General features: G+C 39.2%; 1 protein-coding gene across 1 annotated transcript; it reads left to right on the plus strand.

Annotated features, from left to right (window-relative positions):
* Window positions 1–10,976: 10,976 nt before the first annotated feature.
* Window positions 10,977–12,188, plus strand: LOC149221887 (uncharacterized). Its single transcript, XM_089387508.1, has one exon. The coding sequence runs from the start codon at window positions 10,977–10,979 to the stop codon at window positions 12,186–12,188; it is 1,212 nt and encodes a 403-aa protein (XP_089243634.1).
* Window positions 12,189–22,779: the final 10,591 nt, after the last annotated feature.

Below are 22,779 nucleotides of genomic sequence, written 5' to 3' on the forward strand. Positions count from 1 at the left end.
TAACCCACTTATTATATTGATGTACCCATGTAGTGCCCATATTGTTACTATTGTGCCCCATAGAAGCCCACTATTATTATTATTGTGCCCTTACATTATTATTGTTATGTCGGTTCCGATTATGTTATGACCCCTTAGACTCTTATATATAGAAAGGAGGTCTTTTCGTTTGTATCATCCAAGAATTGTTCATTTATGTAATGTAAAGGAGGTTGCCCCCTCGAAGAGGCTGAATTCTAAGGCATTGATCTATCTTCTCTATCTTTTTCTTGAGCTGGTTTCATAACATTTGGGATCAGAGCTTTGGATTCTAGGGTTTCATTGCTCCAAACAGGTCATCGTGGCATTTTCGCTATAACTTTTTTTCTGCGACATTTCAGAAGTTGCAAAAAAAACCCATTTGAGAAGAAATTGCGCTGAACCTCGGGTCCGAATTTCGGAGATTTTAGCACTATATTTACGGAGATATGATCTGAGGAAGTTGGTCTTTTTGCAGACTCCTGAATTACATTCCAAACAGGTGACCTGGGGAAAATCGTCATAACTTTCTCTCTGGGGATCGGATTGAAATTTCGTAAGAAGGTACAGAAAGAGGACAGACTGTAGTTTCTTGTATGCATTTTTCAGATCCAAAGGTCGAAACAGTGACACGTGGCACTTCATACAATTTCGCTCTTCTAGAAAGGTCTATAATCAGGTCATCTTGGGAGATTGTGCATAACTCTTTCTTAGAGAATCCAATTTGGATCAGACTGGTGGCATTGGAAAGAGGACACAGAGGGCTACTATAGGTCACAATTTCAGAACTTAAAGATCCAAAAGTACAGAGTTACATTCATTTCAAGGCCGAGCTCCTAAAATCAAGAAAAAGCAAGATGAGGAAGTTTGATGGCAAGGATCCGGTAAATTGGATACTTCAGATGGAGCAATATTTTGATCTACATGGTGTACAACTGTTACAAAAGGTATGTATTGCATCTTCATATTTAGAACCAGATCAATTTTTATGGTACGAAGGGCTTTGTTCTCGTAAACAACTTGTTACGTGGTCAATTTTCACAGAGGAAATGATAGCACATTATGAGGATACAAAGAGCAACACCTTCTTTAGAGCAACACCACAATAATTGGAAAGAGTCAAAGGGCTTTGTGACATAGTGGAAAGCAAAATTATGGAAACCAGGAAGCGTACCCCTCATACTATAAAGATGGAAGTGTTGTTTCTCCTAGCGTTCCACAACCCACAAGGGTTACACCACAACAATTGGAAGAAAAAAGAGAAAAAGGGCTTTGTTACAATTGTGATAGCAAATGCACTAAAGGTCATAAGTGTGCTGAGAAGAAATTATTTTACATAGAATATGAAGAGGAGGAAGAAAAGGATCAAGAAACATCAAAAGAAGAAGATATACGCCAGGACCCCACCCCAGAGAAAGAAGAAATGAATCAGACCATATCTTGTAAAGCATTGGCAAGAATTACCACTCCTCAAACTCTCAAGATAGAAGGACATATCAAGAAGAAAAAGGTGCAAGAAGTGAAAGATCACATCGAGAAAGAAGAAATGAATCCAACCATATCTTGTAATTCATTGTTCGAAATTACCACTCCTCAAACTATCAAGATAGAAGGACGTATCAAGAAGAAAAATGTTCAAGAAGTGAAAGATCAAATTGAGCATCAAGAAATGAATCCGACCATATCTTGTAAAGGATTGGAAGAAATTACCACTCCTCAAACTCTAGAGATAGAAGGACATATCAAGAAGAAAAAGGTTCAAGCAGTGAAAGATCACATCGAGCATCAACAACAAGTTCTCCAACTTTTAAAGGATAACGCCACTTCAGTGCAAAATCAAAAGAAACAACAGGTAGATCAACATCGTAGTGAAAAATGTTTTGATGTAGGTGATTGGGTATTTTTACTGCTACATCTCAAGCAAGCTATTTATGAGAAGGAAATGTTGGCAATAATACATGCACTTAAAAAATGGCGACCTTACCGAATGGGAAGACTCTTCAAGGATGAGGATGTGGAAGCATTGTTTTGTGCTATTTATATTATCCAACCAGATTGGATAAACGAAGCAAGGGATGAATGGAAGAAGGACGAAGAAGTATGGCCACTTATTCAAAAGTTGCAAAAGATCCCAATTCAAACAATATTGCCAGAAATTGAAGAGGAAGGAAAAATCATATTGGAACCTGGAGCAGTCACAAAAACAAGAACCCGACAGCTACGAAATCGATCAATTTCAGAGTATCTCATCAAGTGGAAGAACTTACCCGCTGAATATTCCACATGGGAGGACAAGAATTTTATACAGAAGCATCAAGAACTACTCAAGCGTTGAGGACAACGCTTTTTGAAGGAGAGGGCATGTTAGGCCCTTATACTACTAGTGTAACCCCTTATTGTTATTAGTATAACCCACTTATTATATTGATGTACCCATGTAGTGCCCATATTGTTACTATTGTGCCCCATAGAAGCCCACTATTATTATTATTGTGCCCTTACATTATTATTGTTATGTCGGCTCTGATTATGTTATGACCCCTTAGACTCCTATATATAGAAAGGAGGTCTTTTCATTTGTATCATCCAAGAATTGTTCATTTATGTAATGTAAAGGAGGTTGCCCCCTCGAAGAGGCTGAATTCTAAGGCATTGATCTATCTTTTCTATCTTTTTCTTGAGTTGGTTTCATAACAGATATCAACACTAGTGACCAAGTATGTCTATAACCTGGGAGTTTTTGGCAAGATTTAGATATGTCTTTCCAATATATTAAGTTATGTAAGCAAATTGTTAAGCAATTTAAGAGTTTTTGAATCATTATATATAAGAGGTTAAGAAAGAAAGTTAATGTCATCTAGACTATGTAATTTAGGGCTAGGACAAACAGTGGTGTGAAAAACACTAAGTCAATCTCCTCCTTTATATTGGGCTACACAAGGACAGTTATGAATCTCCTCTCTCTCTTTTTAGTCATTGCCTCGTCAGGAATTATAACGCTCACCTCACAGTGAAAGTGCATTGACTCTCTATTATTTTGCTATGTTTTTGCAATTTTAAACAAAGTTTCAGAAAAATGTTGAATATTTCTATTTTTCTTGTAAATTCAAAAATATGTTTCTAATTTTTAGAAATTTTATTTCTATTTTTCAATTGGCTAAATAAACTATAACGAAACATAATTCCCCTAATAAAAAACGATTTATTTTTAATATATTATATATATTATAAAACTAAAATTTCCTTAATTTTATCATATTATTATAATGTCAAGATTCGTAATTTCCATTTATGAAATGAAAGGAAAAATTATTTAAAGGAAAGTTGTCATGTTGATAAAAGTAAATTGTTTTTTTATATTTTGGCCCAAACTTAAAATCTCTAAGTGGCATATTTTCTCTCACAAATTAATGTATTCTCATTTTTTCCATTATTTTAAAAGACAAAATTCACTTATTAAAAAATAATAATTTAATATTAAAAAAATAAAAATACATATAATAAACCACTACAATGTTCAGATACATGAATCTAAAACGTCTAATCAATTTCAGGTTGGTTTGTTTTGTTATGGGCCTACATTGCCACTATATTGTAATAATAAAAAACATAGCATAACTTATCATGATGAAAAATATATCGTGATCCAAGTTTCAACATCAAGTAAGTAAGTTGCATCACAAGGACGTTCACATGGTTGTTAGTCTTTTAGTGCTTTTTAAGTTATTAGTTTTGCTTCAACTCCCTCCCATCCTCTTTAATAAAAAGTAATATTACCAATTTATATGAACGAGTGAGTGAAAGAATATATATATATATAAACTTTTATTATTTTATGTGATGAACTTTGGCTTTAGGAACCTTAAGATGGGTGGAGGAACCTTTGTTATTATTTTATGTGATGAACCTTGGCTTTAGGAACCTTGAGATTTATTTACGTTTGATTAGAAAGGTTAAGCCAAATGGGGAGAGACTCGAGCCTAGGAACCCATTTCCATCGAGGAAATGGAAATTTTCTTGGGGTTGGTAAAAGGTACCATGTAAGAGGTCAACAACGTCGTGATATAAATCTCTTTTTGTTCACTTAATCATATAGAGAGAGATATATATATATATATATATAAATTAGACTCACATGTTTGTTATGAAGGCATTTGTACATTCTCAATGTTGGTGCATGTGTTATCCACTAAGGGTAAGGTCTAATGAAAGCTTAAAAATGAGCATGTTTTTATTAATAAGTTAAATTGGTTTGGTATAGGATGGAATAATAGGGGTAGGGTTTATTACAAGTAATAAAAGAGTAATAGAAATTTTTTTATATAGCGTTTAGAGGTTAGTTTTAATAATATCTCAGAAGTTTATATTTTAATGTAAAAATTAAGTTTAGTCGCTAAAATTAATATTTAATTGTTAATAAAAATAAGTTTAGTTGTTAAAATTAATATTTAATTATTAATATTGGTAGGTAGGTGATTAGAATATTGTTATTAGCAAAATGGTTTAAAAGATAGTGATTGTTCATAATATATTAGTTTTAATGTTAGAACAGATAATAGAGGAGGTGACCAAATTTTCTAGTATTATATTCTTTCAAATGTTTTGACAGAATAATCAAATTGTGGATGAATTTGCAAATTAAGCCACCCTCCTAAAAGTGAGGGTCATTAGCATCAATGAAACAAGCATGATTTATCCATTCCATAAACATTTCGACATGAGGACCAAGCAACCTATCTAGAATATGAGGAATCACATGGCTTGGTGCATGGTAACCTGATGATATTGTGGAGGAAATTATGAGAAGAGCCTTGAGCCCCTTTGTCACGCAACCAAAGGCATGCCTTCGCATGATTATGAACCTTGGTGAGGTGATTTCCTTTGTCATGGTGGGATTATGGCCTATTGGAATGCAATGTGACTGAAGAAGTTTTAGTTACCAGGAGGTTAATGAATTCTAACAAGGCGCATCTTCTCGTTGGGGGTGTTTTTGCTTGGGTTAGTGTTTCTAAGTATTGACGAACTTCCTCCCTTGTTATCCAATATAGGGAGTTCTTTTTTGTTGGGTTTAGTTCTTTCCATGGAAGCTCTATAAGTGTGTTTCATTATATTTTGGGTGTTTCTTCATTCCTTGTTTCATTGGTGTGACTAGGAATAGAGTATTATTTTAGAAATGCAACATTATCTTTATATGGGAAGGAAATTATGCCCATTGGGATTTTTGGCATGAGAGGGAACTCAGTTTGATGTTTTTCAAGTTTTGGGGATTTTAATGGTCTCTTTGTTCTTTCTTCTAGAGGAGGTTTATTCTCCTAACTTTATCTGACTTTGTCCAAGTCTCTTTGGTTATGTGTTTTTGAACATTATTTCTTTGGCACATTAAAGTCTACAAGGTCTTTGTATGACTCGATGACTGGTGTAATTTCAGGTGATTAGAAGACCTCTCTACTATCATCTCATTATGGATTATTGAGAACTAAGAGAGATTAGGAGGGTGTTAACAAACCATGAATAATCCATTAAATAAAACAAAACATCAATCTTTATAGCAACACAATAAATCATAAGAATGAACAATAGGTAGTCACCTAGGTTGCAACAATCATGGACATGTTTGTTATAGTAGAGACATCAAAAGGAAACCCTAAATATTGGATGTAATATGCTTTGAAGCATGGTGATCAATATGAGCAAGGTGAGGCCTATCAGGGGCCTCAATTGAGGTTTCATTTGTGAATTCAAACCAAGGAAGACTAAAGGTGCAAGAGACAACGCATCAACCTGCCAATATAATAGAAATTGAAAAACCAACCTCAAAACTAAACAACGCAACATGGGAAGAAATAGTTAGTAGACATGCATTTTGTTAGTTTTTATGTTTTACAAAGTTCTTAGTATTTCAGCTTTATTTTGCAGAGCATATACTACTCATAAGTGTTAGGAAATTTTGTCCCTAAACATAATTAGGCTTAGTTACAAGCTAGTAGATAGTATGTGTGACACCTTGGTTACCTTTCACCTTTATAAATGTGGTAAATATCTTGGAAGAAGAATATAGGCACATGGGCTAAGGGAAAAGGGATAATTGATTCCAAGGTTGAGAAGCTTTTTTTTTTTTTTTTTTTGTCTACATAGTCATATTTGTCTATTTTAGGATAAGCCTTGAAGGTTGACAGATGACAGAAAAGGGAGGAAAAAGGCCAAATGGCATGAAGTTGATTGGCCTGCAAGAATAACAAGGCCAATCACCATAAAAATCTGAAAACTACTTTTTTTCTTCGGCATAGTCATATTTGTCTATTTTAGGATAAGCCTTGAAGATTGACAGATGACAGAAAAGGGAGGAAAAAGGCAAAATGGCTTGAAGTTTATTGGCTTGCAAGAATAACAGGGCCAATCACCATAAAAATCTGAAAACTAAGGACAGGTGGGACACTTTTTTTTTGGTCCAGAGGGGCTCTAACTAACCTCAGCCAGAGTTTTGACAACAAAAAGAGGAGGGGGATTGAGTTAGGAAATGAGGGAATCCAAGGAAGGAAACCAAGAAATCTAGACACAAATGAAGATAAGGAATGAAGTAAACACGAGCATAAGCAAATAGAGAGGAGCAGAACAAAAATTGGAAGATCCTAAGGAAGTTTAGAGAAAAAGAACGAAGAAAGAAAGGGGAGCTGAAATGAGAAACAAAGAAACAAAAGGAGGAACAAGAAATATTACAGGGGATCAAATAATTGAAGCCGAGACATCTTTGATACAAGCAGACCAATCTTAAACCCTGTAACCCTACCTTGTAACGAGAAGCACAAAAATAAAGGGAGGAACGAGAAATATAAGAGGGGATCGAACAACTGAAGTTGAGACATCTTTGATACAAGCAAACCAACCTTGATACTTGTGACCTTACCTTGTAGCAAGGACCACTAAGGAACAAGGGTATTATCAACGCAAAGGCATAGACACACACAAAACAATAGAGATCATACCAAGAAAAGCATGTAGTCAGAGCAAGGAATAATAGTACACCAGCACAAGGGGGTAATAGATGTTGGATATTCCCTTAACTATAAGGGAAAAAGTGAAAACTAATCCAAGACACTGACATACCAGCACAAAAGTGGAAATTCGACCTAAAGATCCAAAGTCAGTAAAGTTAGATATTGATATGAGTTATTGTGGCTACATTTAATGATGGTTACATGCAATTATCTTATATGGCCTAGCCTTCCTTGTCTGTATTTCATCTTGCAGTAAGCGTTGTAGTCTTTGGTTCTATTAAGTAAACCTACTATGACAACCAATTGGGGTGGAGGTTAAACCTTTAGAGCCCTTCGTATTATTTGAGGGTGGAATTTTTACTTTTGGAGCCCCTGTAGGCTGGTGGGTGGAGGTTGCATACCTCTGCAGCCATGGACTAGCCTTTCTTGACTAGTATAACAAATTATAGTAGACTCTATACTCCCTTCACTAGGTGGAGCTATTGTGGTAGAAACTTCAAGGTGGAGTCCCTAATGTGGATTGAGGGTGGGGTCTATATATTTGGATTACCCCAGTGGTTGATGAGTGGAGGTTGCATACCTTTGGAGCCCTGGACTAGCTTGTATTTGAGGATTCTCTACTTAAAGGGTGGAGGTCGGTTAAGCCTCTAGAATCCCTAGTTCATCTAGCAACTTGACCCTTGAAAAATCTTCTCAAGTCCTGAAATAAGGCTCGGGGGTGATGGGTTTGATTGTGGTTTGTCTATGGTTGGGAGGTGAGTTATTGTCTGCTACTCATATATGCTTGACAATATATGAAATATGGTCATTGTTTGATACTATACTAGGCATAACTCTACGTTCTGCAAGGGAGTGTATGTCATGTCTAATTATGATATTAAATGAATATTGCATGTTTGGACTATTCAGTGGTTATTTATGAATACTCTAAATAGATTTCGGTATCAATTTAAAGGTTGTATATAACTTTATGGTTATATTGTTGAATGAAGAATTGTATGAAACTCTTGAATGTTTATAAGTAACATGAACTATGTGTGATAGGAATGATTGGCCCTACCTTGCAATACTATATACCTCACATAATGACATATAAATTGCAACATCATTCTCTGCTAGTAGGTGTAGACAAATAAGAAAGATGTATAGTGTATTATTTTAAAGAGATAGGTTGTCCACTAATTTGATAAAGCATATTCTGCCTAATATTTGTCTGTATTAAATTAATGGGAGTTTGAACAAATTTATGCACGAAATGGGTAGCATGTACTTGACTAGACCACTAGGCCATTATGTTCCCAAACCAACAGTGTAGCACTCTCGTTCAGGCCATCGAGTTGACACACTGCCAGACAACTATGTTACACTATCATTCATGCCACTAGACCGCTATGCTACCAAACCTATTGTGCACACCCTCGCCTGTCGGGTCAGTGGGCAACCCAAACTATCGTGGACACCGAGTCATCGAGCCATTGATTCACCCACACTTAATTGCACACGTTTGAAGTTGTCAAGCCATTAGGTTTCCCAACCTATCATGCACACCATTTAGACAGTCGGGGCTTTGGACCGCCCAAATTATCGTCAACCTATTAAGCGCTTGGGCCATGGATTATGCCTAGGATTGGGAAACACTTATCTTAACCATTCAACTGGAATCAAGACGATGCAAATTTGGGCTAGCAATCTATGAGACAATTTTAGTCATTATCCCAACATTGTAAATCTTTGTCACAATGCATCCATTCATCTCAATCACCTAATGGCTTAATCATTAGCATGGAAAATGGTATGTGATGTGCTGGTGAATAACTATGGTATCTTTATTTAATTGAAGTTATTGGTTAGGAACTCTTTATGAAAATACCCTTAAGAGCTTGCAGGGTATTGTGCAGGCTTGGACCTATCCATAACGGCTTCCGAAGAAGGTGCCTTGAATCCTATTGTATTCATTAATGAACTGAGTATATTTGGACCTATTCATAACATATCTCATGGTCATAGTGTACCTGGTGACTGGGGATACAGTGTTGGGTTTGATATTTAGAATAATGTTCTTGTTGAAGTGGCATCAACATTATAAGTAATTAACTCAGGCCTCAAAACCAATCTAAACAGAGTTATTAACTTAGGCTTGTTGGTGAATCCCAATTAGAGAAGGATGACCTTAACATTACTTTATTACAACAACACCAAATATAATCCTACAGTGAACATCCATGTTGATAAGGTGAATGACCATAGGCATATCACTTAAAGAGCATGGGATGTAGCAGAATTATCTCTCTAGGGAAATACTCTTGTTATGTTATACCAATAACATCTACTGAATGTTAGATTCACCTCTTGAACTGTATTAGAGGAAGCATGGGATCCTCAATTGCTAGTGACAACGATAATTGCAGGAGAGTTGGGGGATAAGTACCAATTGTTAAGTATACGAGAGTTGTTGCTTTGACCTAGCACCCGCCGCGCTTGATCAAGCCTCGGCCCTGTTGGCCGCCTTGGTGGCTCCTGGCGCGGACTCACCCCTGCGCGGTGTTCTTTTCTGGATCCCTCCTCGATCTACACCCCTCTGCGCGGTGCCTCCTTTCTTTGGGTTGGATCGTGGACTATGAGAGTTGAAGCCAGGGCAGGCTCGCCCCATTCGAGCTAAGCCGGCGGTAATATGGACCCGACAATGCCTCAAGGTTCTGCTGCAGAGGTGTTCATAAAACTGTTGGAATCTCTCCCAAAGAAGAAAGCAGTTGAAGCCGCGAAATTTGTTAAGCGATTAGATGATATCCCTGAGATCGAGCTCCCTCCTGAGGGGCCGATTCAGGTTGCACTCTCATTGTCAGAGAGAGCTTTGGTCGGGCAGTTCACTGGACTCTGGCCCTCCCCCAAAACCACGGAGAGTTGGGTAGCAAGGAATTGGGCACCGCTGATCAACCACAGATTCACCTCATACTTCCTAGGGAAGGGCTTTTTCCTCTTCGAATTTGTTGAAAAGGAGGACAAGGAATTGATATTCCGTAATGGACCCTATTTCATGGGCCCTCAAGGGCTGTATCTCAACAAGTGGATGCCTGACTTTGATCCATCAGTCGACGTCCCCACAGCCGTTCCAGTGTGGGTTAGACTCCCCAACCTGCCCATGCACTGCTGGAACTGGGAATCTCTTAAACACATTGGGAATACATTAGGCAAGTTCATAGACAGAGCCAACAGCAAAGATCAATTTGATTGTGCTCGAATCTGTGTCGAAGTGGATCTTGAGGTGGGTCTGCCTGAGGCAATAAAAATAAAGGTTGGAAACTGGGTGCACCTCCAAAAGTTGGATTATGAGCAGCTACCGTTTAAGTGCAGAAAGTGCCATGTCTATGGTCACTTTGCCCGTAACTGCCCAAAGAATAGTGAAGGGGAAAAAAACAAGGAGGAAGGATGGACACAGGTCAAAAGGAGCAAAAATGTTCATAAAAACCCCAGATCAGGAAAAAAGAACGACAAGATCCCCCAGCCAGGCCCTGCGACTCAAGGTTCCCCCATGGAAGATCAAGGTAACAAATTTGCGTCGTTAAGCTCAGCATCAGAAGATCCTAAAGGAATAGAGAGCCAGAAGGAAGCATCGCCCCACTTGGAGGCCCCTTCGGGATCAAAGCAAGCTGATACTAGTCCAGACAAGCAAAACGACATACCCACAGAAGATGTCGAGGAAGAGCAAGGATTGGAGGATTCAGAAGAGGAAGGTGAAATAGGGGATCCACACTCCTCGCCTAGAAGATCATTGAGAAGCCGCAAATCAGCTCGCGAGAAAAGAGAACAGGAGACTTATAAAGACAAACTACAAGGAAGCCAACCAACCCCCAAGAAACTCTTGGCAAAAACTTCGAAGATGACTAGAAATCGGCACCAGAGCTCTAAAGGAGCTCCCCACTCAAAAACCAAGTGATGAAGATCGTCTCCTGGAACTGTAGGGGTATGGGGAGCAGAATAAAAGAAGAAGCCGTCAGAAGCCTGATAAGAACTGAATCTCCTGATATACTCCTCATCCAGGAGACTAAAATGGAGGATAAGTCCTTCCTCCACTCAGTCAAAAAACTGTGGAAAAGAAGTGAAGGGCAAGCTGTTTCAGCCCGCGGTGCGTCAGGAGGACTGGGTACCCTTTGGAACGCAAATAAAGTTTCAAAAATCAAAGAAGTCGCCAACACCCATTGGCTGTTCACCAAACTACAACACATGGATTTAAATGAGACCTTCTGCCTCTTCAATGTGTATGTTCCAATCAGTGTAGGTGAGAAAAAGAGCTGCTGGGAATCCATTAGAAATATGGTAGACTTGGAAGACTTAAAGAATGTCATCATCGCAGGGGATCTCAATCTAACCCTCTCCCTAGCTGAAAAGCGTGGTGGGAGCATTGTGAGAGATCCGGCGCGAGAATGGGTTGAGGATCTGCTTCAGGATTGGGACCTGATTGACATAAAACCCTCGTCGGGCAAATACTCCTGGTCCAACAAAAGACTCGGCCCGGGGCACATCGCTGCAAGGTTAGATCGTTTTTTTGTACAAAGTTCTTTTCTTCTCCTTGGATTAGATTCTAGAATGCATATTCTCCCATGCAGTGTTTCAGATCACAGACCCATCAAGCTCGACCTGCTGGCACACATGAATCAAGGCCCCATTCCTTTTAAATTCAGCCCCCTCTGGGTTAAAGAACAGACCTTCATGCAGCTGGTAAAAGATACTTGGAAGCAACCAGTCAATGGTTCTGCCTTCTATGTATGGGAGGAAAAGCTCAGGAGAGTGAAAGCTGCTTTGAAATCCTGGGCCAAATCCCTTCCTAACCCAGCAGTGGAAAGGAAAAAGATCCAAGAAAGCCTTGAGATCCACCATATGAAGTCGGAAAATGAAGAAATTACAAAAGAAATTTTAGATAAGGAAGCTGAGCTACAAGGAAAATTTCTCAAGGCAAGTCTGGCTGAGGAAGAGTACTGGAGGGTCAAATCCCGTAGGCTTTGGCTTAAGGCTGGAGACAGAAACTCCTCCTTCTTCCACAAGCAAGCCCAAGCCCGGAAAAGTTTCAACTCCATCTCAGAAATCAAGGAAGAGAATACAAGACATAAAGACATACAAAGTATAAAAAAGGCAGCATACCATCACTTCAAAAAGCTGTATAATGAAGAAGAGGGATAAGGGCTTGCACTAAATACTGTGAACGAGGTTCCCTCATTGATCACTACCAACCATAAGCAGTACTTAGAAGCAGAAGTCACCAATAACGAAATTAAAACAACTCTCTTCGCAATGGAGCCAGATAAGGCACCGGGGTCGGATGGCTTCACAGCTAGATTCTTGCAGAGCTGTTGGCAGATAGTGGAAAAGGACTTGTGCAGAATGGTGAGGAAGTCTCAAGCTTGCCAGAAAATTGGGGGAAGCACCAACTCAGCTTTCTTGGCCCTTATTCCTAAGGAAAAAGGTGCCAGCTCCTTCTCCAGATTTCGCCCTATTTCCCTCTGCAATACAGGCTACAAGTTGATAACAAAGGTTATTGCAAACAGATTAAAAATCATCCTTCCTAACATCATCCCCGAGAACCAGGGAGGCTTCATCCAGGGAAGGCAGATTGTTGATAATTTTATTCTGGTCCAAGAGGCAATTCATTCAAGTCTGACTCGAAAAGAGAAAGGAATGGTCATTAAACTAGACCTGGAAAGTGCCTTTGACAGGGTAAGACACAGATTCTTGTTTGAGGTCCTCCACAAGTTTGGCTTTGGACTCAAATTCATCAATTGGATCAAAGCTTGTATCAACGAACCCTGGATTGCCCCTTTGGTAAATGGGAGGGCAACTAACTTTTTTAAAGCCACTAGAGGGCTGAGACAAGGATGCCCTCTTTCCCCCTTGCTCTTTGTCCTTCAAGCTTCTGTCCTAAGCTTCCTTCTAATAAAAAAGCAGAATGACCAAGAAATAACGGGTCTGAGCATTGCAAGAGGTGTAAAAAATATAAATCATGCCCTTTTTGCGGATGACTCTCTCCTGTTGGGCACTGCCTCTTTGTCCACGGCTAATCATTTCAAAGAAGTGCTGGATGCTTACTGTGAAGACTCAGGAAGCAAAATTAACAAAGGCAAATGTCACATTTACTGCTGGAACTCTCCCCCCAGATTCCTCCAAGCTATCTCCAATTGCTTTGGATTTGCAGCCTCCTCTTCCTGGAATTCCTTCAAATATTTGGGGCTCCCTGTTTTCCAAAAAAGGGCCCTCAGCAAAGATTGGATGCCGTTATTGGAAAAATTCAAGCTCAAAATCCACTCCTGGGGAATCAACTTGCTCAACTTGGCTGGAAAGACAATGCTGGTCAAAGCTGTCTTGAACAACCTTCCTACCTACCAAGCTGCAGTCATGATGGCACCTACAGGTATTATGAGAAAAATGGAGGAATACATCAGGATTTTCTTCTGGAAAGGTGGGAAAGATAACGAGAAAAAAATTCCCCTTATTAACTGGGACACAGTCACACTGCCCAGAATGGAAGGAGGTCTCAACTTCAAGAACCTCAGCAAGCAAAACATTGCCTTGGGTGCAAAACTCCTGTGGAGGATTATATCTCCAAAGCCGGGTTGGGCTCAGGTTGCGATGTGGAGGAAATATTTTAGGGGACAGAGAACCCGCTGCCTTGACAAACCCAAACCAAAAACTGGAACGCTGGTTCACAAACTGTGCATCAAAGCGGCCCCCTTGATCAATCTTCACGCGCACTGGATTCCTGGAAATGGTAAGCGTATCAGCATTTGGGATGACCGAATCATGGACAGTGAGCCCCTCTCTGAAGACCGCTCACTGCTGATGCTGAGAGAATGGATGGACAGAGCGGGCCTAAAAACGCTTTGGGATATCTCTCAATGGGAAAACGGCAAATGGAAGAACTGGATCGACATAGAGGTACCCCACAACCTCTCCAGCGATCTCGTCTCCCTCCGATCACTCTTAGCAGGCAAAGCACCTTTAAATTCCAGGAAACCCGACATCAGGGGATGGGGGCCTTCATCTGGTCGATACACAGTGGCGCTTGGCTATAAATTCCTCTCCCTTCGGCCTCACGTTCCCCCTGATCCGAAGCCATGGCAAGGGATTTGGTCGCGGACCTCAATGCCTAAAATTGATGTCTTCAGCTGGCTTTTATGCCATCAAAAGATATTGACGGACGACAGGCTGCGCAGAATAGGTTACAGCGGGTCATCCCGCGGCTCGTTATGTGGAAATGACGAGGAAAATGCCCCCCACCTTATGCTCCACTGCAATTTCTTCGTTGATCTCTGGACCGAGGCCTTAAAACCATGGAATGCTAGCTTCGCCTTGCCAAATCGATGCGCAAACCTGTTTGCAAATTGGAAATCAAGGTTTCCAGGAGGTTCCCTTCAGAACGCCCACATAAAAGACGCCTAGATCATCCTCCCTAAACTCATTTACTGGCATGTATGGCTGGAAAGAAACCAACGTATTTTCAGAGACAAAAAAAGCGACCTTAAGATCATTTGGGAAAAAATCAAATGCCACTTAAGAGACTGTTTGGGCGATCAGCTGGACAGAGCAGATTTAAGTGACCAAGAAGCTGCATGGGGCACTCATCTTCATCTCAATTTCACTGATACTATCAGATCCCCCCCTCTCCATAAAAATTGGCAAATCTGAATGGATGCTGTAGATTTTACTGAGTTTTGCAGCAAGAAGGCAAGATACATTCTCTTTTTTGACGGGGCAGCAAAAGGCAACCCTGGCAGATCCGGTGCAGGTGGAGTAATAAAAAATGCTGAGAACAAAACTGAACTGAGGTTTGCCTAGGGCACGGGCTTCAACACAAGCATCCAAGCCGAAGCCCTGGCTCTCTTTCAGGGCCTCAAACAATTCATATCCTTGGGTATCAAAGATGCAATTATTTTTGGGGACTCCCAACCCATCATTAAGATCATTGTTGACAGTTCCCATCCTACTGATCTAAGGCTCTCAAGATTGATGAACAGAATTAGAATTCTTATAAATTCCTTTCAGAACCTGGAATTCTTTCATGTAAAGAGAGATAACAATAAAGAAGCCGATGCTGAAGCCAACATAGCGGCCCCCCTCTCTCCAGGAGTCCTGCTAAGAAATGAAGATGAAGGCTGGGATCCCATCCCTTGACTATTAGTTTAATATGTTTTACTGTCTTTTATTGGAGCAGTTTGTTTGTTTATGTAAATTAGGAAAGATAGAGAAGACCAATCGTATGATAGCCCAAAGAATTTGCAGACTCACTAGGGGGGAAAACATCTAGTTCCTATTCGAAGAGAAATCTGAATTCTGTCTATTTTTTGTAATTTGCAATGAGGCACTTTACGCCGGAAATTAATACATCATCTAACCATTTCTGTCAAAAAAAAAAAGTACCAATTGTTAAGTAGGGTAGTATAAGTGCCCACCAGTTAAATACACCACATGAACCCTGGTTTATAAAAATAATTAGTCCTTGAATAAAGTAACAATCTGTAAGCTAGTGAGTTAGATAAGAAGTGTTATGACATAGACACTACTGCTCCCAACTTGACATCTTTGGGCAAGTTTGCTGGAGAGAAGACAATAACAACCTTGACTGTGACTAGGCAAGTAACACGTAGTGTAGGAAAAACAGATATCACCAGTAGCTATTTCATTTTAGGAGCCTTGATGGTTTATGGAGCTCTAGACAAGGCAATTGAAGCTACTATGGATTTGAGTACCAAAAGTAATACAATAACATAGAAGTTAGGTCTCATACCAATATCCAACTTAACTTAGAGATATGATTTAGTGGGTCCTATTTGAGTATAGTGTTGGTAATACGGTGAAGTAATAATTAGTGCATAGTTAATAATAAAAAAAAAATGGAAAATGGATATATATATATACACTTGCGCCATTATTGTAATTGTGCCACGAGAATTGAGTGACTTGGTAACCACCTCTGGCCAATATGGGATTGTGTTACAGAGTAACATCAGAGCTCCTAGGATCAATGCTTAGATCTAATGGGCTCTATCACAACAAGGAATGAAGGTTAAAGGCCCAACACTAGAAGATTGAGGGATAAAGTTGGTTGTGCTTCCTCCTAAATGAAAATGAATAGGAGTCTGGGAGTCAAAGGGTGAAGGTTGCGTTGGGAGCCGAGAGAATACTCATGATAAAGGTCAAAGCATTGTTGCTATGAAAATTCCTAACAGAATGTGAATGAATTTCATGATGTGTTGTATGTACCAGGACAAATGAGTAAAATCTTATTTGAATAAGTCATATTGCAAAAAACTACTTTAAGTGGAGTGAGAAAAAGGATGTTGTATAGTTGCAAGTTGTCATACGAGAGCCTCATAAACCTTAGCTTGATTGTGTTGCTTTTTAGTGCATGCATCAACAAGGTAATTAGACTCTAGCTTTTCATTAACTTGACAACCCCTGCCTCGGGAATGAAATGAGGTTGTACATGATTATTATCCCCAATTATTGTTTTATCATTGCTTGCTTAGACCTATAGTATGTCAGGCCCATAAAATTCCCACTTTACCATATATAATTCACAGGAGAAGCCATGTAATCTAGAAGTGTTTTGCTACATGCTGTTGGAGTTTCTCCATTTTCACCAATTGGCCCTTAGCCATAAAAGAAAGAAAAAAGTGTTAAAAAAAAGGTTAAAGAAAAAAATTAAAAATTATATAAAAAGTATATATATATCTATATATATACACACACACACACACACACACACACACACAGAGATATATATATATATATATATATATATATATATATATATATATATATATATATATATATATATATATATATATATATACGCCTAAAAAAAAAACCAACATAAAAATTGTAGTCGTCGTGACCCTTTGACAACACTGCCATTGTCGGTTGTCCTGGTCATTCACCACAACGTCGCCACCGTTGTTTGTCCTCACGGTCACCGCAACACTGCCGCCAGATACTAGCCATCGACCTTCGGAACCCACACCCTACTATATCCTTACCCCCGACAAATCGAGTCAACCAAACTGCTCTCAATCGCATACCTGTAAGTCTGATCGGCCTTACAACACTGCTCATGACCACCATCGTAACGATGTCCTTCCTACACAACCGCAATCATGGGTTTCGTTGAGTTGCCTCCACACAAGCCGTGTTAACCTACTGGAATGAACTTGATTTGATTCTCTGAAGTCGTTGACCACCACGACACCATCGTAGGACACCACTCTTATTCCATACACAACCGATTTACGAGGCCATAACACGGACACCTTCATCCAGCCACTATCAATGCAATTTTTTGTTTATGCAGTCACCCGTATTGACCTCACCTGTCCGTCTATACAATCTGCCTTCATCTACCATTTCTATAATTCATACACATTTGTTTCCATATCACTGTGTCGACCTATCCATACAATTGCATCCATATTTTCAAGTCGTGAACACCACCAAAGTAAAAAAAATAAAACCATCATTCGTAGATAAGTATACAATGGCAAACGAGGTGTTACGTTTGTACGGATAATTGCCTAGCTAGTACGAAAGTAATGAGTCATATCTGAGATCTCAGATAAATTAGTATGCCCGTACAATTGGGTTATATAAATTAAATCTGTTATACAATTGAATTACTGAAGTTTGTACAATCCGTTACACAATTGAATTACTAAAGTTTGTACAATCCATTTTTTTATTGATTTCTGGTAGGATTCGATTGTATAGTCACGCTTTTTCATAATAATCACTACAATAAAACCCTGTGATTAGCATCCCTTTTTGCTTCCTTTTTTGCGTTTAGAGCCCAGTTTTGGTACTATTTGTGTCCATTTATCAAATATAGTGCAAAACTTGATGCAAACTTTGCATTGAGTTTTGCACCAAGTCTCACACCAAGTTTAACGCCACGTATGTAATAGGTTTTGCACCAAATTTTACATCAGGTTTTACGCCAGGATTTATGCCAAGTTTTGTGCCATCCTTTGCACCATGTTTTTCATCAAGTTTGGCACCTAATTTTGTTTCACCAACTTTTGCATCCTCTATTGCATCCACTTTTTGCACCTACACTTGCATCAACTTTTGCATCATCTCTCGCATCCTTTTTTGCATCATTTTTAAAATAATTTTTTGCATCCCCTTTGCACCAAGTTTTACATCGAGGTTTGTGTCTAGTTTTGCATCTACTTTTGTTGCATCCACTTTTACATCTTGTTTTGCATCCATATTTACATCCTCTTTTTCATCTGTTAGTGTGTCCACTATTCCATCCAATTTTCTTGTGCCATAATTTGCACCTAGTTTGGCACCTCCCTTTGCACCCATTTTTTCTTCTAAATTTGAATCCACGATTACATCCTCATATACATCTAGATTTTCATCTACTTTTACATCTATTTTTGCTTCCCTTTTTGTATCCACTTTTGCATCAACATTTGCATAAGGTTTTGTGTCTCATATTTCATCTACTTTTGCATCGATTTTGTTACATAAACTTTTGCATCCTATTTTGAACCCATTGTTGCACCCATGTTTACATCCACTTTTGCATCTTCATTTTCTTGTTTTTTTGCATCTATCATTGCATCCACTTTTGTTGTGACACAATTTGTGCCATGTTTTGTACTTACTATTGTACCCACGTTTTCTTCCAATTTTGCATCCATCTTCGCATCCTCTTTTGCATCAAATATTGCATCTATTTTTCCATCCACTTTTGTGTTGGGTTTTGCGTCTCATTTTGTATATTCTTTTTCATCTACTTCCATTGCATTTATATTTTACATCCAATTTTGTTTCTCTTGTTGCACCATGTTTGCATCCACTTTTACATCCCTTATTGCATATTGTCTTTCATCTAAGTTTACATATTTTTTTGTGTCTGTTATTACATCCACTTTCTCATCCACTTTGGTCGTGCCACAATTTGTGCCATATCTTGTGCTTATCATTGCAACCCACGTTTTCTTCCGCTTTTGCATCCACATCTGCATCCTCTTTTGTGTCCAAGGTTGCATCAAATATTGTTTATGTTTTTTTTCATCCCATTTTGCATCTACTTTACATCCAATTCTGATGGGTCCAATTTTGCATTTAATTTTGTTTCCACTATTGCATCCATGTTTACATCCCTTTTTGCATCCAAGTTTTCCTCCTTTTTTCATCCAAGTTTGTGTCCTTTTTTGCATTCATTTTTGTATCCATATTTGTTTCACCACAATTCATGCTAAGTTTTATCCCTACTATTGCACCCATGTTTTCTTCCACTTTTTAATCCATGTTTGCATACTATTTTGTGTCCAAGTTTGCATCAACTATTGCATCTACTTTTTCATCCACTTTTGTGTCAATTTTTCTGTTTTGTTTTTAGTCTACTTATGTTGTGTCCACTCTTCATCTAATTTTACGTCTATTGTTGCCCCCATTTTTTTTGTTCACTTTTGCATCCCTTTTCCAACACTCATCATATTTTTTGCATTGGTGATTGATCCAAATTGGATCCTAAAAAAAAAAACTCTCTAAGTTTTCATGACTGTTTCAAATTATGCTAAAAGATTCAAGTCCTAGAAAAGGTTGAAGCTATCAGAAACAATCCTCATAACAATTGCAGTTGTGGCTAGAGTAGAGCAACGAGGAACCTCGGTCAAGCGCGCAGACCGTTGACCCATGGTAAAGCGCAATGGCACAAAACTGGCAAAACCAGAGGCTAATTCAGGGAACAGAGGTGGATTCTGATACGCGATTAGCGTTAATCGTGTATTGCAGGGCATCCCCCTCAGTGAAGGAAAGCCTTGAAGCGCCCGAACCCGAAATCGCTATAAAATTCAAAAAAGTAACTGTTTCGATTCCGTAGCACGGGATTCCCCAAACCGGCAGGATATCGGAAGGCTTCGAGGCGGTAAGCAGTTTTGACTGAGTCCCGCCGATGCCACACATCGAGCGACACACATCTGGTTGATGAGAGAGAAAACCGTCCGCATCGGATGGGTAACACCGTGCAACTTGTCCGCCCGATATGAAGGATGACTGTAGGATCTGGGGGGCCCAGATTGACAGTGGAGATACGTCCCGATGACTGACTGGATTTGACAAGTCAAAAGCAAGATGACAGGGGATTTTGCGTCCGACGTGGATGATGAGTTGACAAACGATTCATGATTCGCAGGCAATCTTGAAGCAAACATATTTAACGGCCATTCGAATATGATTCGGGGAATCTAACACCCAGTTTGTTAGCAAAACAGGTGGCCACCTCCCTACGAGGCATTACCCAATGATGATAACGCAGAGCAGAGGAATTTGAACGGACAGAGGAAAGGAAACTAGAAGGCCGGGAAGCAGAAACAAGCAGTTAAAGAACAAACTGGCTTTAAAGCCATGAACTGACAGGGGCAGAGGGGGGCAACACATAGAGGCAGACAACGAAGAGACACAGAAAGCTAATAGAGAATAGAGGGTAGAAGCTGAGCTGAACTAAAGGCAACATCGAGCCAGACAGAGCCAGAGAGAGTCAGAGAGTCTGTGTACTCCATTGAGGGCTTGAAAGGTTCAAGCAAACTCATCGACATAGGCCTGTCATACTGCTGTGGCCCTTTGAGGTCGATTTTCAGTAAGGAGAGTTTGTGCACTCCATTCCTACTAAATTCATTCTGTTCAGTGAGTCTCGAATCAAGCTCACTATTGTAAAAACTCTGCTTGAAAACATAATAGAGAGGCCACCATTGAGAGGCTGGACTAGGAGATGTAACACAGGAGCATTGGGTGAACTCCTTATTAAACTTGTTTTGTTTACATGTTTGACTGTTATGTTTTCTCTGATTGCCTCAGTGTCTATGTATTCTAGCAATCTTATCGATCTGTTGCATAAGTAACATAGGCACATCCATGCACATGAGTCTGTAATACCTTTAATTCTTTGTCCTGGATAAATTCCAGATCAAGTGGTATTAGAGCTCTAGGTTACTAAGGTTAGACAAGCTTGTGCTGGATTTTGTTGTTGAATGCTAACTAGATCAAAGCTTAAATTAGGAGAAGGAGAATTGGCTGAAACTAACCCAGAAATTGGAAGAGTCTATTCTAAGAGGAAAATGTCAGAATAAAATCCCTTGGAATCAGACCTCCAGTTCATGGATAGTTTTATGGCCCTGAGATCCATGGTGGAGGAAATTTATAGGGACTTTAAGAAACATAGAGATGAAGACTCATCAAGCTCCAAACAAGACAAAGGAGTAGAAGAATCTCTCCTCCATGACCACTCTAAAGGCAAAGGGAAAGAAGAAAAATTTCTCACGCCTCCTAATAACCCTGAAAATAAAAAGAAGACATCTTTGATTAAATTAGATGTTAAATTTAATTTACCAATATATGATGGAGAGTTGAATGCAGAGAAGCTGGATAATTGGATCAAACATATTGATGTTTATTGCAGATTGCAGAGCATCGATTCATACAAGAGTAAGATTCAGCTGGCCAGCCTACGCCTTGGAGGCACTGCCTTGGTATGGTGGAAAGGCAGGACCCAAGCTGACATGAAGAAACATGGTAAGATTCTTTCTGTCTGGAGTGAATTTGTTTCTGCAATTAAAAATCAATTCTATCCACTAGCCTACATGCAGCAAGCCATGATGAGCTGGCAAACTCTTCGACAACTAAAAGGGCAAAGTGTACAAGGTTACACCCAAGAATTTAGGAAGATAGCTTTGATTCTAGGAATTTCTTTAGACTCACCTGAGACTCTGTTGAAGTATATAGGTGGTCTACACAGCTACATGAGGCACACTATCCTCATGTTTAATCCCACTAGCATAAATGAGGTATTCGTTCAGGATACGCATCCAGAAGCTAGAGGTAAGAATGGGAACCCAGAAGTTGGGGGATCATCCCAACCCACTGCAAGCAAAAATAAGGAGAAAAGAAAACAGAAATGGAAGGAGAGGAAGACAAACACTATACGGAAAAGCAAGTATTCATGCACTCACTGTAAGAAGGATGGGCATGATGATGAACACTGTTGGATTCTGCACCCAGAGCTGAAACCTAAGAAGTTCAAGGGCAAGAAGAAGAAGACTGCTACAACTATTCAAAAGGATTTGGGGTCAGACTCAGGAGATGAAGCAACAATCGTAGCCACAGGTATAAAAGGTAAAAATTCTGAAGCATCTACTAGTAATTTTGCACAATCTACTGATAATGAAGAAAATGAGAGAAAAAGACGTGAGCTTTTTCATATTCGAGTTATTTCCAATCATCAAAAGATCGATACTTTGTTTGATAGTGGCTCACAAGTAAATTTAATTTCTGAAACAATTGTAAAGAAGTTGGGATTACTAACCACACCTCACAAGAAACCATATCCATTAGGTTGGCTATGTGATAAAGCAAAGCTACAAGTGACTAGACAATGTAAACTTAAGTTTTCTTTTGGGTCAGCATTTGTAGATGAGGTTGAGTTAGATATAGTTCCTTTGTATATATGTGGAATTATTTTAGGAAGTCCTTACTTGTATGATAGAAAAGCTATTTTCTATAGAGCTGAGAACAAGTACCTACTCGTTGAAAATGGAATCAAATATATTGTAAGAGCTCATAAGCTCAAGAATAATTATACTCTCATAAACTCAGGGCAGATGAAATGAATTGTAAATTCATGCAAACCATTTTTACTAATGGTTGTGAAGGAAAAGAAACCTGATAAAACCAATGTATTTGAGGGCTGTGATGCTAAACACCAAGCTGATTTAGA

This window comes from Pinus tabuliformis, chromosome Q (assembly GCF_031772625.1).
Source record: "Pinus tabuliformis cultivar Carrire ecotype Pingquan chromosome Q, CPIR1, whole genome shotgun sequence".
NCBI lineage: Eukaryota > Viridiplantae > Streptophyta > Pinopsida > Pinales > Pinaceae > Pinus > Pinus tabuliformis.